General features: G+C 49.4%; 1 protein-coding gene across 1 annotated transcript in view; it reads right to left on the reverse strand.

The window, feature by feature from the left end:
* Nucleotides 1-16,282, reverse strand: part of TTC28 (tetratricopeptide repeat domain 28) — a gene marked incomplete at its 5' end in the record, with an annotated part of 138,037 nt that overhangs the window by 120,663 nt on the left and 1,092 nt on the right. The window contains 1 exon segment of the mRNA XM_081175323.1: nucleotides 14,102-14,380. Within this exon segment, the coding sequence (XP_081031449.1) occupies nucleotides 14,102-14,380 (279 nt within the window).

Genomic DNA, 16,282 nt, shown 5'->3' on the forward strand with positions numbered 1-16,282 from the left:
CGCGCCTTCACTTTTAACTCTTTGCCACACATGCTCACAAATAACCTGGAATGCTTCACTCCTTTACAAATCAGCAGGGAAACAAAAAAACCAGGACACCTGAACAGGTTCTATTACTTTTGGTCACCCCTATGAGCTAGTGACTGCAAGCCGGCTCCTGAGAGCTTAGGGTAGTCCTGCCGTGGCAGCTTCCTGTTCCCAACCCAAGGCTCACTCCCTATCGCTCAGCAACCACCTCAGTTTTGTACTGAATAAGCAGATAGTTTCTCGAGAGAGAGAGTCACTAAAACTGTCTTTTCCTTAATGTGACCTTCCAGGAATCATCCCATCGTTATTTCAAGGGCCACAAGATCCGCCCCCTCCAGCCACAGGAGGCCACAACCAGGGTACCTTCTGCTGCTGCTGTTTCCTGCCTTCCTCTATAGTCTACGCTTGGGGAATGAACAGCTCAGTCACCTTCCAAGCATTATTGCTTTAGGAATTAAGGAGATCTTCAAAATATGCTCAACCAGGCAGACAGAGAGCCATGGCTTCTGTGCCCCACCCAGGGTGCCTTGGCTTTGTAGCATAAGACCACAAGAAGAGCCTCTGCAGCATGAGGCCAAAAGGCCCCCCCCCCCAATCCCGCCTCTTGCTCTCATGGTTGCCAACCAGATGGGTCACAAGCAGGACAGGAGCAGCCCCTGTGAGACTCAGCAATGGAGATTTGGAGGGTCTGTTGAGTCAGCTTCAGGATTTGTTATGAAAACAGATTCTTCGTCAAAAAGCACTGCTTTGCTGAGTTCCTGTGCAACCAAATAGAGTACAGTCATACCTTGGGTTAAAGTTGCTTCAGGTTAAATCTTTTCAGGTTGCGTCCCGCGGTGACCCGGAAGTAACAGAACAGGTTGCTTTCGGGTTTTGCCACTCGCGCATGCACAGACGCTCAAAATGATGTCACGCACATGTGCAGAAGCAGCAAATCGCGACCCACGCACGCGCAGATGCAGGTTGCATTCTGCTCAGGATGCGAATGGGGCTCCAGAACGGATCCCGTTCGCGTCCAGAGGTACCACTGTGTACCTCACGTTAAGTACAGATTAGAGAACTGGGCTAAAACAAACAAGATGAATTTTAACAGGGAGAAATGTAAAGTATTGCACTTGGGCAAAAAAAATGAGAGGCACAAATACAAGATGGGGGACACCTGGCTTGAGAGCAGTACATGTGAAAAGGATCTAGGAGTCTTGGTTGACCACAAACTTGACATGAGCCAACAGTGTGACGCGGCAGCTAAAAAAGCCAATGCAATTCTGGGCTGCATCAATAGGAGTATAGCATCTAGATCAAGGGAAGTAATAGTGCCACTGTATTCTGCTCTGGTCAGACCTCACCTGGAGTACTGTGTCCAGTTCTGGGCACCGCAGTTCAAGAAGGACACTGACAAACTGGAACATGTCCAGAGGAGGGCAACCAAAATGGTCAAAGGCCTGGAAACGATGCCTTATGAGGAACGGCTAAGGGAGCTGGGCATGTTTAGCCTGGAGAAGAGGAGGTTAAGGGGTGATATGATAGCCATGTTCAAAGATATAAAAGGATGTCACATAGAGGAGGGAGAAAGGTTGTTTTCTGCTGCTCCAGAGAAGCGGACACGGAGCAATGGATCCAAACTACAAGAAAGAAGATTCCACCTAAACATTAGGAAGAACTGCCTGACAGTAAGAGCTGTTTGACAGTGGAATTTGCTGCCAAGGAGTGTGGTGGAGTCTCCTACTTTGGAGGTCTTTAAGCAGAGGCTTGACAACCATATGTCAGGAGTGCTCTGATTGTGTTTCCTGCTTGGCAGGGGGTTGGACTCGATGGCCCTTGTGGTCTATTCCAACTCTATGATTCTATGATTCTATTCTAAGTACTTAATCTGTGCCGGAGGTCCGTACTTAACCTGAAACTGTTCTTAACCTGAAGACCACTTTAGCTAATGGGGCCTCCTGCTGCCGCCGCGCCGCCAGAGCACGATTTCTGTTCTCATCCTGAAGCAAAGTTCTTAACCTGAAGCACTATTTCTGGGTTAGCGGAGTCTGTAACCTGAAGCGTATGTAACCTGAGGTACCACTGTATATTCATGCATACAGATGGTGACCACCTTAAGCGTGACCAATTGATGTGTGAACACCGATGTGTGGGTCCTTTTGACCTGGAGGAAAGCAGAAGGTGGGTGGGCATGCTTCTATGTGCTTCGCTGACATGCATGGGGGCCAGGAACAGAACTCCCATACGGAATGGTCACTGCCTGTATTTTCTTCACAGAGAATTCAAACGTAAGCAAAATGCACACTCAAGGGAATGGGTTGGCAGGAGGTCCAATCTTCCCTGAGCCAATATTTTATCGATATCATTCCTCATATTTACTTTTTCATGGCAACATGCCGCATGTGTTCCCCATGGGCAACCCCTCTCTTGCTTTCTCTCTGGGCAGCTGAGGATGTCTAAAGGCAGAACAACACAGAAGAAGCAGGGATGGAGCTGCCACAGATCAACTAGATAGCTGAGTTGGTGAGAACATAGTACAGTACTAATAATGCCAACCCCGCAAAGGACAGCTGCATATTCCTGCCTTGCAGGGGGTTGGACTAGATGACTCTCAGGCTCCCTTCTAACCCTACAATTCTACTGGAGGCCAGGGCAAGTGGGAGGGGCCTTCAACCTGGTGCAGCCCACGCTCCCTATGTCAGCATGAACCACAAACCCAAATCAGCAGTTTCTTCCAACAACTTCAAAGTGTGAATTAAAGCAAACTAGGGTTTGAATTCAGCTCAGTTAAGGTATCGCATTAAACGCACCTAGCTCTAAAAAAGGGATAGGGGGTGTTCAGGCAAAAGAAGAACACAGGGGCCAGCAGAGAAACCTAAGGGCTGCTCCCAGCTGTGAATTTGTTACCCCTCATCCCCACTGAGCCCTCTTATCTCTCCCTCTCCCTCTCCCTCTCCCTCTCTCTCTCTCTCTCTCTCTCACACACACACCCCACAGTCTCAGGTGCCAGACCCAAAGTCTTGAAGCCACAGGAGCAAAGAAGGCACTGCAAGACAGTCCACTACAGGTGCCGCCTGCAACAGAAGCCAGTCCCATCTCCCAGAGGAAAGGCATGGGGGCCACACAAACTGGCCACCGAGAAAGGCATCACCAAGGATCAACAGAGAGGCCAGAGCAGCCTGAGAGGCACAAGCTTATTGCAGACTATTCTTAGTGGGGCTCAGCTTTGGAAAAGAGGCTGGCTGGTCAACCTGTTACCTCCTGCAGCAAAAGAAGAAAAACAGGCTACCAAGGGATCTGGCAAAAGGTCTCCCCCCAAGTCTGCCTCACTGCACTGTGGGAGGAGGAGCAAACATGCGAAGTCTCGGGGTAAACTCTCGCAACCAGCACTCAGGAGGAGCCAAAAAAAACCCATTAAACAGTTTCATGTTTGAAAAACTGGAATGCATCTCTCTGCAAATTAAAGACAGATTGGAAAGAGAGGGACAGACCTGGAAAGTTCTCTGCTCATCAAATTAAAAACAAGAGCCCTATTCATAAAAAATTCTTCAGTGGTCAAGTCACATTCTTCACTCTTGTGTTTTTATGTGCCACGAGGGGGAGCAACATTCTGCCGGTGAGGGGGGCCACTAGGACCAATGTCTTAGCCCCCCCCCCTTCAGCAGACTAGGTGGGGGCACCCATCCTCAAGCCATCCCAAGGATTCTTCATGTGGCCAACAGCTGGGCCCAATTAGCAAGCAAGGAGAAAAGTAAATAGTCCTCCTCAGTATTTTGTTGCATCCTCCAAAATTCACATGACACAACAACAGCAGCAGCAACTCAGAGTGAAGATCAACCCGCCCCTTCCAGGCAATATTCCCAAATCTACAAAGCCAAAAGGAGATGAGAGGATAGTAAACTGTGGGCACTGGAGAAATAAAGCAGAGCAGAGATGCTGGGGAGAGCAAAACCCAGGCAGGCGGGAAGCCACAAGGCGGAGCATCGCTCACAAGTGGCACTACTTGGCCATCCTGTTTTGCAGGATGACAGCAGGATGCCAGGCAGTCATACACTGCCCCCCCCAAGCTCTCTTTCTGGGTCACTCTATAAAAGCTGGACCTCTGAAAGCCTCCACTTTTCACATCACTGTGCAGGGTCTCCGAAGAGCTTGTTTTGCCGCAAGAGTGACTTCTGCATCAAATACCAAGGGAAGCGCCCTCATTGCAAATGTGTACATTGTTGGGCTCTCACATGCTTGAAAGGCATCTCTAAAGCAAGCAAGCAATTTCTGGGAGGGAAGGGCACCCCCAGAAGACGAGACCAAGAGCAGGAGATGAGCAGAGCATGGCTTGGCAGGGGACCATCTCAGCCAGATGCCATTTGCACTGGCCAGCCAGACACATCCTGAGGGAGACTGAAGGGGGGAGGGAAAGTGCCCACATGCAGGGAGCCAGGAAACCTTCCTTTTTATTTATTTGTTTTGTTTTTAGAAATAAAGTAACATGCAGCAGCCGCCATCCTAGGCCTCCTGACATTTGAGCAAAGAGCTCCTGTGCTCCACTTGCTGCCCATTCTTTCTAGAGCTCCTTAAGCTTCCACTTTCCCCCTCACTGGATTCATGAGGAAAAGGAGGCTGAGGCTTGCCCAAGGCCATCCTCGGAAGCCAAGTCTGCCACATTCAAGCCCAAACTAAAGAAAACATAGCCTAACAACCCCTCTCTTCTGGGACGCAATGAAAGCAGCTGCCAGAGGAGCTTGTATAAAAGAAAAAAACATCCCTTTGAGCCCAAAGCCCACCACTGCACTGCTGCCTCCTGTCCACAGGTGTGACAGACACTCCTTGCACTGACGGGTCACTCAAACAGTTTGGCAAGTCACACGGACCTCAAGGTGTGACCCACAGGTGCCTCTCCACAGACTGAAGTGCTGGAAGCCACTCGGAAGCCAAGTCAGGAAGCTTCCTTCCCCAGCTCTGCAGGAGCCTCTGGGATGCGGCTGTCTCCACGCCCAGCTGGAGTTTCCTTATTGCAGATGCCTGGAAAGGAAAGCCCAGCCAAGGATCAATGGGCAAGGAAATGCAGCCGCTGGCTGGCAGGCAAAAGGCAGCACCGGCTTCTCAAGAGATGCCGAGAGCTAGGCCTCCTTCCTCCTTTTTGGCTAGGATCTGCCTTTGCCCCAGGAGCACGCCCAGAGGTGTTGCTGGGCCTCCGCAGCAAAGGGAAGGTGGGAGAGGGAGTCAGGGAAGCCAAAGTGGTGTGCAGAGAGGTCGTCCCGTACTTTGGACAGGTGTCAAATCAACATGCAGGTGTGGAGGTGGAAGCAGCGCTGCCTGGGACGTTCTAGAGCCCACCAGGCCCAGAGGAGGCTCCAGACAGGATCAGCTGTGCTCCTAACCGCAAGCAGGCGAGGTGGGTTTAAGACTCCATAAGACTCCATGACAGCCTGCAGCCTTCTCCTCCTCAGTGCAACACTGCCTCCCACAGACACAACGTAATTAATGCTGCCCCAAACCCCACCACTGACCTTGATGGAGACCTGGTGATCAAGGCAAGAGACCATCATTTGGTGGCTCTGTCTGGGCTGAGCTGCAGCAGAGAAAGACCCTCTGTCACCTGCTTGATCTGAGCAGAAAGCCCCCCGCCTCTGCTTTTTGCGCTCAGGATCCTGATCATCTACAAACCCCAATGCTCAGGCGGAAGCAAGTGCCAAGGGGCAGGCATCACAGACCCTCCTTGAAGGCCGCAGTTTGGCTGAGTTGGGGGCAAAAGGAAGACGTTTCTAGAGGGCTACACAAAAAGAGGCACCGAGCTCCCAGGGATGGAGCCACACTTGCTATGCCACTTGGAGATCACTTAATATCTGCAAAAATACTTTTTGTGCCAGTCTAAGAGACATTCTGGCAGACAACCAAAGCAGACCTCTTAAAACAAGCACCCACTAAGCAAGTCCACTCCGAGGCTCCCGCTGGGCACAAACAAACAAGTATGATGCAAGAGACAAGTTCCGAAGCAAGACAGGAAATCTATGAGCAGGTCTGTGCCTTCCCTGGTTGTTTGTTGGGGGGGGGGTGTTAGGTTGCTTCTAAAGATGTTTCTCTGAGCATGTGCAGAATTTATAGCATAGGCCAGTAGTTTTCAACCGGTGCACTGCTACACCCTTCAGCACCTTGAATGATGGTCAGGATTGTACCACTTATCCCACAAAGGAGCCACAGAAAGAACGTTGTTGGTCAAGGGAGCCGTGGATTCAAAAAGATTGAAAAACTCTGTATTAGGGTGTTCAGCAAATTAAAATACAAAAATATATACTAGAACCATCCATACAAACTACTAAGAGCAGCAACATAAAGTACAGAAATACAGCAATAAAGCATTACAATATACAGAAAACAGAAGTGTCCAGAATCACTAACAGCAAAAAGGTATCTTTTTGGAAGAGGGGGGAAGGAGTTTGCCAAAGGTCCTGAGAGAGGCAGCACCACACCAGCAGCTTCTCTGGGAATGAAATGCAAAGAAGGCCAAGGATGCTGAACCTCTAAGAGCTGGATATCAAGCCAAGCAGGGACCAAGATGGAGAAACCTCTTGTTTTCATAAGCCCATCTTATTTGAATCCAGCCTCAGCTTCCCCTTGAGCATTCAACCACCAGCAGCGTCTCTGAACGTGTGACTTTCCAACATTCTTGTCTGGTGTGCTTGGACACCTCGGTGGGCCAGAAAAGCTTCGTTCAAGAGGCCTCCATCAGCTACCCTACAAGGCAGGAGAGCAGCATCTTCCCCACCCACAAACGCCCAGAACTGCCCAGCCTTCAAGGCCGGCCACCAGTGGCTGCCCTGGCATCTGGCTGACAGCTAAAAAGCAGCTTTCCTTCTTGTGTCACAGGAGCCCTGCTCTTGCCAGAGGAAGCCCCAGTCCTGCGGGAACGACCTGTGCGGTACCCAGCGCAGGGGGAACGACACAGCACGTCCAGGTCTGTATCAGCTCTGGCCTCAAAGGCCTCACCACATCCACTCTCTGCCTATGGGGCTTCAGGAAGGCCTTGCAGGTCTCCTCTGCTTTCCCTGGGAACAGCTGGGGGTCCTGGGGGGCCCAGTCCAGTCCAGAAGCAATAGAGAAGACATGTGGAGAAGCTATTTGCTTCCTCCTTGTCTGAATGCCACAGCAGTACAAAGACCAGCGTTCCTCTCATCACTGCCCTTGCAAAGACCCTCCAAGTGACCCTATTTTCCAGAGACAGTCCCAGATTTACAGAAGCTGCCCCAGTTTCTGATTTGATCCCATAATGTCCTGCTTTCCCTTAGGACGTCCCTATTTTCATAAGAGAAAGTTTGTAAGGTATGGAGTTATCCCCCCCCCCCAAGCAATCTGAAGGCATCCCTGTATAGGTTAGTTTTTTAATGTTTAATGTTTTGTTTTGTTTTTATATATGTTGGAAGCTGCCCAGAGTGGCTTGGACAATCCAGTCAGATGAGTGAGGCATAAATATTATTGTTGTTGTTGTTATTGAATAGGATGTCCCTATTTTCCTTGGAGAAATGTGGGTGGCATGCCCTTAATGGGAAGCAGAGCAGAGCTCAGGAAGGCTCAGACTATGGCTGGTCTTGACCAAACAGCTGTCCTTTCCAGCTTCTCCCTTCACCCATTTCTCTCTGGTTATTTGCAGCAATGTATGCACAGAGGATACGGCCCCATCTCAGGCTGCAACCGTCTGGCTCCTGCTGCTCTCAAGCAGCCGTAAACCACCAGGCAGATTTTCTAAAAGGCTGAGGCCCTCGCACCATCACGTGGGAGAAAAATGCAAGAGGAAAGGAAACTTAAAACCTGCAATTTGCCACTGCCCAACATACAGATGCCTCACTGGGAGGAAACAAGCCAGCTAAAAACAGGGTTGAAAAGCACAGTGCACTGCAACTAGTCCCACATCGAAAGCACCCCCTGGCCTGCCCCACTTGGGCAAACTCACGTGACTTGTTACAGCAGTGAAGCAGAGAACACAGACAACATAGTTTTGGAAACAAAATAGAAGCATGAAAACCACATTATTACTGGAAAGAACCCTGCATGCATGTGAGCAGCAGCCAAATAAATAAGGGGGAGGAAAAATGAGGTGATGTTAAGCTAGTTCTAGGAAGTTTGCAGGGAGGTGTGAGTACAGTGAGAAGGGAATTTGGAAGGGCTCCGCTGTGTTGGCTTTTTGCTGTTAGCTTCTATGTAGAATGTAGATTTTTTTCAATTCCGTTGTTCTGTATGGGAGAATGACAATAAAGATTATTGTATCGTATCATATCGTTCTACCCATCTCTGCTATTTTGCCTTGTAAAAACTGTTTTCTGTTTACTTAAACCTCTGCAGTTGTTTAACATTACCATTTTCCTCTCAATGTCTATATGCCCCTGCTCTGCTCTAATTTTTGCCATTGTTTAAAACAGCAACTTTTTTTCCTTTCACTGCTTCTCCCTTTTCACTGCACTCAAACTTCTCCCTCTTCCATTCCTCAACCCCTTCATGTGAGAGAGATAAGGGATGTGGAGTCCTCAAATATTCCATAGCACCGTCACATAATGTATGTTACTCCTGGTGATTACTAAATGTAGTAATGTGGAACAGATAATTTAACAAGCAGAGACCCATATATGTAGAACAAGAGAGAACAAGGCATGGAAAGGGGAGCAATATGTGTGTGCAAGGAGGAGCTGAGAAAAGTGGGGGAGGCATGGACCAAGGGATAAAGGTGAAAACTGGAGCACAGCATGGCTGCAGAACGGAAGAGAGAGATGGGGTTGGGAAAGTGGAAAATGAACTCACCAGTTGCAGAAGGCAGGAAGCTCTTGGGGGTTGATATGGGAGAATGAGAGGGAGGCTGGTGAGGGGAGCAAGCGCAGCCCCTACTATCATCCTATTTGTTACAGATCTGGAATCAATACCAATTTGGAGCCTCTCCCCTTCAGAGTCAATAAAAGATGATATAAAGCATTGGTAGGCAAACTAAGGCCCAGGGGCTGGATCCGGCCCAATCGCCTTCTCAATCCGGCCCGCAGACGGTCCGGGAATCAGCATGTTTTTACATGAGTAGAATAAATGCATCTCTGGGTTATTTGTGGGGCATAGGAATTCGTTCATATTTTTTTTTCAAAATATAGTACAGCCCACCACATGGTCTGAGGGACGGTGGACCAGCCCCCTGCTGAAAAAGTTTGCTGAGCCCTGATATAAAGGCAATAGCAGGTTTCCAAATGGGGAAGGATCATAATCATTTCAGGGTTAAAGCTCTTATAACCCAAAGTTCAATGATTCCATAGTTAAAGACTTTGGAAAACTAAGTATAAAGGCCAATAGGCACAGATACCAAAATCTTAACCAGCCTTTTCTAAAACAAGATACCAGACCTGAACAAGTAAAACAATATCTTATGGGCATAGACTACGGGCTGGGGAGTAATCCCCTTAGAAATCTGGGGAAATCTATAGGAAACTGCATATAGACTCCCTTTAAATACTGTATGGAGTAAGAGAAAATTTCTCTAAGATCATGAGTAGGTGGTGCACTGTCCCAATGAAGATAAAAAATTACCCACCCATTTGTTGAAAATGCCAGGGGTGGTTTTCACCCATACACACAAACACACACACACACACACACACACAGTGGAAATGCGAGATGTCAAAAATACTGCAGGAAAATTAAACATTAATTAACAAGGATTATAGGCTATGAAGTCCCATTTCATCCAGCATTCTTTTTATTACATTATACGAAATGATCAGTTAGACTAGAACATAAAGAACGAGCCCATTAGACTTCAGCTGTAGCCAGAGTACTTTTTGCTAATGACTGGATAGAATCAACAGTGTCCACAACTCAAAAATGGCTGGATGGAATCAGGGACTTTGCAGCACTGGTGAAGTCAACACATTCCCTTAGACTTTTGGAACACAACTTCTTGATAATGTGGCAGAATTTTATTGAATTATTACCAAACATAACTTAACGGATTCACAATGTTTTATTCATTTCAAGTTGGCTGTGTTTTTCTGATCTTAGATTAAATGTTATAATGTTCTCAAAACTAATAAGTGGCACAAGATACAAAATTGCTTTTTTTACTACAGGTGAAACTCGAAAAATTAGAATATCATGGAAAAGCTCATTTATTTCAGTAATTCAACTTAAAAGGTGAAACTAATATATGAGATAGACTCATGACATGCAAAGCAAGATATGTCAAGCATTTATTTGTTATAATTGTGATGATTATGGCGTACAGCATACATTGCTTTGCATGTCATGAGTCTATCTCATATATTAGTTTCACCTTTTAAGTTGAATTACTGAAATAAATGAACTTTTCCATGATATTCTAATTTTTCGAGTTTCACCTGTAACTATAATTGCATTATCAGGCTGCTTGCTGGTGATCAATGGTTAATATTTATCGGAATTACTAAGAATGGACTTCTGTCTGTGTCATTTTATTTAACAGATTTAAGAGAACTGAAAAGGATGTGCCTATTTTCTTGGAAAGCCTGGCCTTTTCAGAGTATCTCAGGAAGCTCAGCTCCTAGCAAGCATTTCCAGGACAGTTGCATGAGGCTGGGAGTGAGACTCCTGCACTGCAGGGCATTGAACAAGAAGACCCTCAGGGTCCCTTCAAACTCTACAATTCTATGATCACAAATGTATCAGCAGGCCTGGAAGACGAGGCAGCAAAGGAGGGAAGGAGGGAGGGAGGACTTGCAATTTTCAAACAATTAATTACCTATGTGGCAGAAATGCAGGAAAGGATAAGTGTCCCACTGGTTTCCAGAAACATTGTGTTTATCCTCCTCCTCCTCCCCTGTTTCACCACCTGGCAGCAGAGCAATTTTCTTTTGTGTAAGGCTCCCTATGAGCTACCTCTGGCACGCCTGTGCGTGGACCTGAGCTTCAGTTGCAGTGTGGCGCTGAGAACGCCAAGGTTGCAGGTCTGATCCCCATATGGGACAGCTGCCTGTTCCTGCCTTGCAGTGGGTTGGACTAGATGATCCTCAGGGTCCCTTCCAGCTCTACAATTCCATGATTCTCCATTAGATTCTCCTTGGCGAAATCTGGCCCTGGAAGACGACATGAACAGAGAGGCAGGATCGGACCATCCACAGCAATCTCACAGGAAGATGCCAGACATGGAGATGCACCGCCGCGGGGCAGGCAGAAGACCCCCGGTTCTTTCCCCAATGGCACCTCTGTGTAGGTGGGCATAGCCCCACCTGAAACCTTGGAGGGCTGCTGCCAGTCCATGGGGACAGTGCTGAGCCAGATGGACTAACGGGCTGCCTCTGTCTATGTTCCATTCCTATTACAACTCTGGTTTTACAAAGGCACTGCCGAGCCCAGAACCAGCCTTGATGGGGCTTTGTGCCCATGAAACGTGGGAAGAAAGGGGCTGGGGAAGGCCCTGCAGTGTCTCTGAGAAAGCACTCTGAAGTCTCACACTTACAGAACAAAGCACACACGCCACATCTATTTTCCCTGGGAGAGTACAAAGCACCAATGTGTCTGGCACACCCCCACCCCACCCCCACCTCATTCCAAGCCCAGTGCCAATCGGTGGAGTGTCTGCAAGGGATCGGTCTCACATCACAGCAAGAGAAAATCTAAACTCTTTGGACAAAGAAAGCGGCTTATCAGACTCTTCTCTGGCAGACTTGCTGTCAGACTGACAGGATGGAGAACAGCTTGGGGGCACAATTGGATCAAGCTGCAAAATGTAGCCTGAAATGTGTGGGTCTGACTCTCCTCCCTGCATCTCTTCAGTGACACAGCAGGACAAAGGGAAATGGAAAGATAATGGGCAGAGAGGCCTTGGGGACTGGCCCCTCGCACCTGGGGAGGCTGAGAGACCCCTCCTGGGCCAGACTCCTCCCTTTCCTACTATTTGGAGCAGATTAATAGCCTTCATATCACCAGAGTCAGCGGAGTAAAACTCGGCCCTTGTTGCCATGGAAACAGAAGCACAGCCTCAGACAAACATTTATGGGAAACCTGCCATTTCCTTCAAGAGCAAAATAGAAAGGAAGCAAAAGCCGCCGCCCCGCCCCCCCAACCTATGGCAGAAAAAAATTGCCCTTGCTTTCTCCAGAGAGAGAGCTAGGAAGAGCCGGTCCGGGGCTTCTCTGCTCAGCAGCCCTGGGCACACAGTGGCTTCCTCTCTTGCACAGCGGCCTCAGGGAGGAAGAGCCTCTGGTCCAAGAGGAAGGCAGGCTGCTTCTTGCCAGGGACTGGCCCTTTCACAGCTCGTGCTGGCAGCTCAAGGCAGGCAGGACAGATGGACGGAGGAGGAGTCCTCCTAACACAACGTTCCTCGCTGCCTCTGGAGCAAAATCTGAAGCCGAGAAAACCCTCGTCGTGCTTCGTCCCACTATGAAGGCATCACAATCCATCCGGCACAAATTCCAACACCCGTCAGAGCAAGAGAGATGCCTCAGCCTTGCAAAGCAGCTGACGGCACGGGAGAGTCCACACCAGGCACTTATTCCAGAATGGCCAGGCTTCGTTCACTTGCTTTTTAGAGGGCAACTACACAAGGTTGTCAAGATACTGTCCTTATCCTGTGCTTTTGGGCTGAGGGGGCTCCTTTTAGGAGCTCAGAACATCCAACTTTTAGGGGGAAGGGGAGAGAACAAAATTGTGATTCCTGTATCAGGCCATCCAAAGAGGTCAGACGAGTGGGGCTGAGGAGATTCCACTTGCACCCAGAAACCCATTTCACACATGACCTGAGCCTTTCCTACCTATTCTCCCTGCTTCAGGAGCCGCCAGGGCAGGCGCTGGGAGATGCTGGGTTCTGGGTACTGGAGGGGGTCACAGAGGCACGGGAGCCACAAGATAAATGCTTGCATTCCCCCACCCACCCACGAAGAAGGAGAGCTGCCTGTTGCAAGTCAGGACGATGGTGGCCAGGGAGTCAGAGCAAGCAGGCTAGGGGGGAATGGGAAGGCTCCGTGGGCAGCAAAGTCAAGAGAGAGAAAGGCAGGCCCCGCGCACCCAGGTGTCCGTGTTAATTGCTGGGTAAAGACAAGGGTAATCTCACTTCGTTTTTGACTACTGCTGTTCATTCAGAGCAACAGCACAAATCTGTGTGTGTGTCTAGAGCAAGGAAATGGAAACCAGAGCAAGGTCTCTCTGATCAAGAGCTCAACCTGGCAGTGAGCCCCCTTGGCGCCACGCTTTGCAGGGGCTGGAAGAGAGAGCAAGGGAGAAGAATGGCTGGGGGGGGAGCCCTTGCCCACTCTGGGCCTGGCTGACCCCCACGAGCAGGAGAAGGACCCTCAGGGGCCCCAAGTTCCACTTGGTGAGCAGAAAGGCAGCATAACTTAAGAGCCCAGGAAGTGCTTCTTCATTCAGCAGCTAAATAGAATTCCATGCACATGTTAGTCGTGACCATGCACACATAGCACAGTCCCCTTCACAAGACTCTGCAATGCGGGGGGGGGTGAGAGCCCTCCCCCAAGGCCTGAAGGCAAACAACTAGCTCAGCAAGCCGAGTAATGGAAACTTTTTGGAGAGCAGCATGCCCAGGAGCCTGATGGAAAGCGTACCAAGTGTGACTCTTAGAAGGACTAGCAGATAGCTGTGAATGTCTTGAATCCAGACAGGACTTGGAAAAGCATGGGAACTACCCACAGGAACCTCAGAAGCCAGGGGGAAAGGTGCCAGGCAAAAACCTTCCTCTTCAGCCGGACCTTTGGCTGAACAACATCCTGCATCCTTTTAAATGTGTTTGTGGAAGGTAGGTTTATCGGTTTGTTTTGCTCTTGTTCCTGTTTCTATTTTGTGTTTTTATCTTGTATCTTTATGCTGTGAACCACTCCGAGATCTTCAGATCAAGGGCGGTATACAAAATGAATAAATAAATGAAAATTACAGGGGCCCAGGAAGGTGAGGAGCCACCCTCCCCCAGCCCTGGGCAGAGCACACAGCCCTGCTCTCTCCCTCTGGCAGAAGGCAGCAAGCCAGGGAAGGCAGTGCCTCTGGCTCCCACGGACCTCTGCTGAGGGAGCCTTAGGTGCCCAGTTGTGCGGACGCTCTGCTGCACAGGCCGGGTGGACCAGAGGCGAGAGCAAGTCAGGGGGCCTACCTTTGGCCACTTGGGGTTCAGGAGGCGTGCCTGGATGGCGTCATCGAGGGCTTGGTCGTACTGCTGCGTCTTCATGTACGCTGCCGAGCGGTTGCTGTACAGGATGCAGTTCTGAGGATCGACGGCCAGAGCTTCACTGTAGAGCACAATGGCCTTGTGGAAGTTGCCCTCGTGGCAGGCCTGGTTGCTCTGGCGCACCTTCTCAACAAACTCAGCCTTGCTCAGCACGGGGCCATCAGGGCTTCTGCTCTCAAAGCGCTTCAACCCAAACAGAGAAATCTGCAAATAGGCAGGGAGGAGGAGGAGGCATTTATCCAATTTATCAGCTAGAACAAGCAGCACTTCCTGCACTTACTAAAATGCTGTTTAGTAATAGGAAAGACACAATGGCTTCCACCCTGCGAAGTCACTGCAGGTTTTCATTATTCAGTGCTCCGGCCCTGTGAAAGTCTCTGCCAAGTCCTCAGGCCCCAATAGCTGGCAAATCAACCCGGATGGGGTCATCAGCTTTTTGCTTCATTTTAAAAAGGCAAGCAGCAGCAGAGTAGAAGGTCCTCACCTTCCCCAGAGGCTGACCTAGGAACCACAGTGAAGATCCTTTCACTATACTAAAACCAACCCCGGCTGGTGGGATTAGCCACACATCACAGATCAAATCTGAGGGTGGTGGCTTTGTACACACTTGGATTAAACGCTCTGTCTTCCTCCTCCCAAACTGACCTCCCCGGTAGCTGCTCAGAAAGGAGCCCTACCTACATTTATCAGAACTGCTGATTCAAGGAATAGTAATGCTTATTTCTTGCCACCCCCACCACCCTCAGTTATTTACTGAACATCCTTTCATCCGTTTCCAGTGCAGTACAAATACTTTTCTTGGAGGAGAAAGTAGTCAGCTGTCAGGGCAAAACATGTTCTCTGCAACACCGCAGTAACACTCCCCGAGAACAACCCCCCGCATTTTAGCAAAGTCAAAGTCAAGGAAGCTAAGGGGCAAGCAAACTGGCACGCACAGGTTGGACTGGAAGTGGTGCAAACTCTGAGGCTGGGGGCATTCCTGCATCCGCGAGGCCAAGCTCTCATTTATGGCTATGACAGAAGCCTACAAGCTGCTGAAGGAAGATCATCTACAAGGAGATAATGTGTTCCTTGAAGAAGGCATCACTGTCTTCCAGTACCTTTTCTTAAAGGGGTGTAAGCAAAGCTAGCTTCAAACTGTCCCAACGTGCGGATAATTCATCCTCCTTCCTATCATTCAGTCTCCTCCTCCTTTCCCACCCATTGCCGGCATCAGTACCTGGTGGAATCAGGTGGACAGCATGAGGACAGCTGGCCCAACGTAAGTCAGGTGCTGGGAACCAGAGACACTTTGCACAGAAGCCACAGCTCCTGCAAGCATCTCAGAAAGCCTAGAAGTAACTCAAATGGCCTGGAGTAACTGCTAATTGGCAGCAGGACCCAATAAGGAAAATGTACTGTCTGCACAACGCCAGCCTAAACCAGTGATGGAGACAGCTGACTAGTATGGAACCTGCAGCTGCCTGATGGGCCGCACTAATTCTACTACTTTTTATTTAGGAGGCAAGGAATAAATCTGCCCTCTCGCTAGGAAGCTTCACGCTCAGCCCTTCGGGCTGCATGTGGGGGTGGTGGGTTTCAGGGACTGGAAGAACAGCAGGAACCCTTTGCTACTTGATGCAAAACAAGCAAGGCCACAACAGCTTTGCTGCTCTTCACCTGCTCATCATCGGCCCATGTAAGAAAAGGCAGGCCGGCACCTGGTGCCCTTGCAGCTCCCACTCAAGAGCATCCACAGCCCCAGCTCCTCCCAAGGCCTCCCAAGGACAATGCCAGATAAAATGGTCTCCTTCAGGGGGGAGCCGCCCCCCGCTGTGAAGTGAAACAAGCTGAATAGCAGCTCTTCAGGATTTTCAGCTTATGGCACTTTCTCCCCTCTCACCCCAGGAAGGAGAGAGCATTTTCTCAACCAGCTCTTTATTAACCACTTTAGTGCCAAGGCATTGATACAGACCTCCTTGCAGGACACCCTCCCTGAGCCAGCCCTGCTTTTCATATATATGCGAAACTGTGCAATCATGTTACCCCTGAAGCCACCCCACAGCCAGCCAGCCAGCCTTCTGTAAGGCAAACAGTGCTGGGGAGAGAGCATCCCTACCCGTCCCA

The sequence above is a fragment of the Podarcis bocagei genome (genome assembly GCF_964188305.1).
Source record: "Podarcis bocagei genome assembly, chromosome: 16".
Lineage (NCBI taxonomy): Eukaryota > Metazoa > Chordata > Lepidosauria > Squamata > Lacertidae > Podarcis > Podarcis bocagei.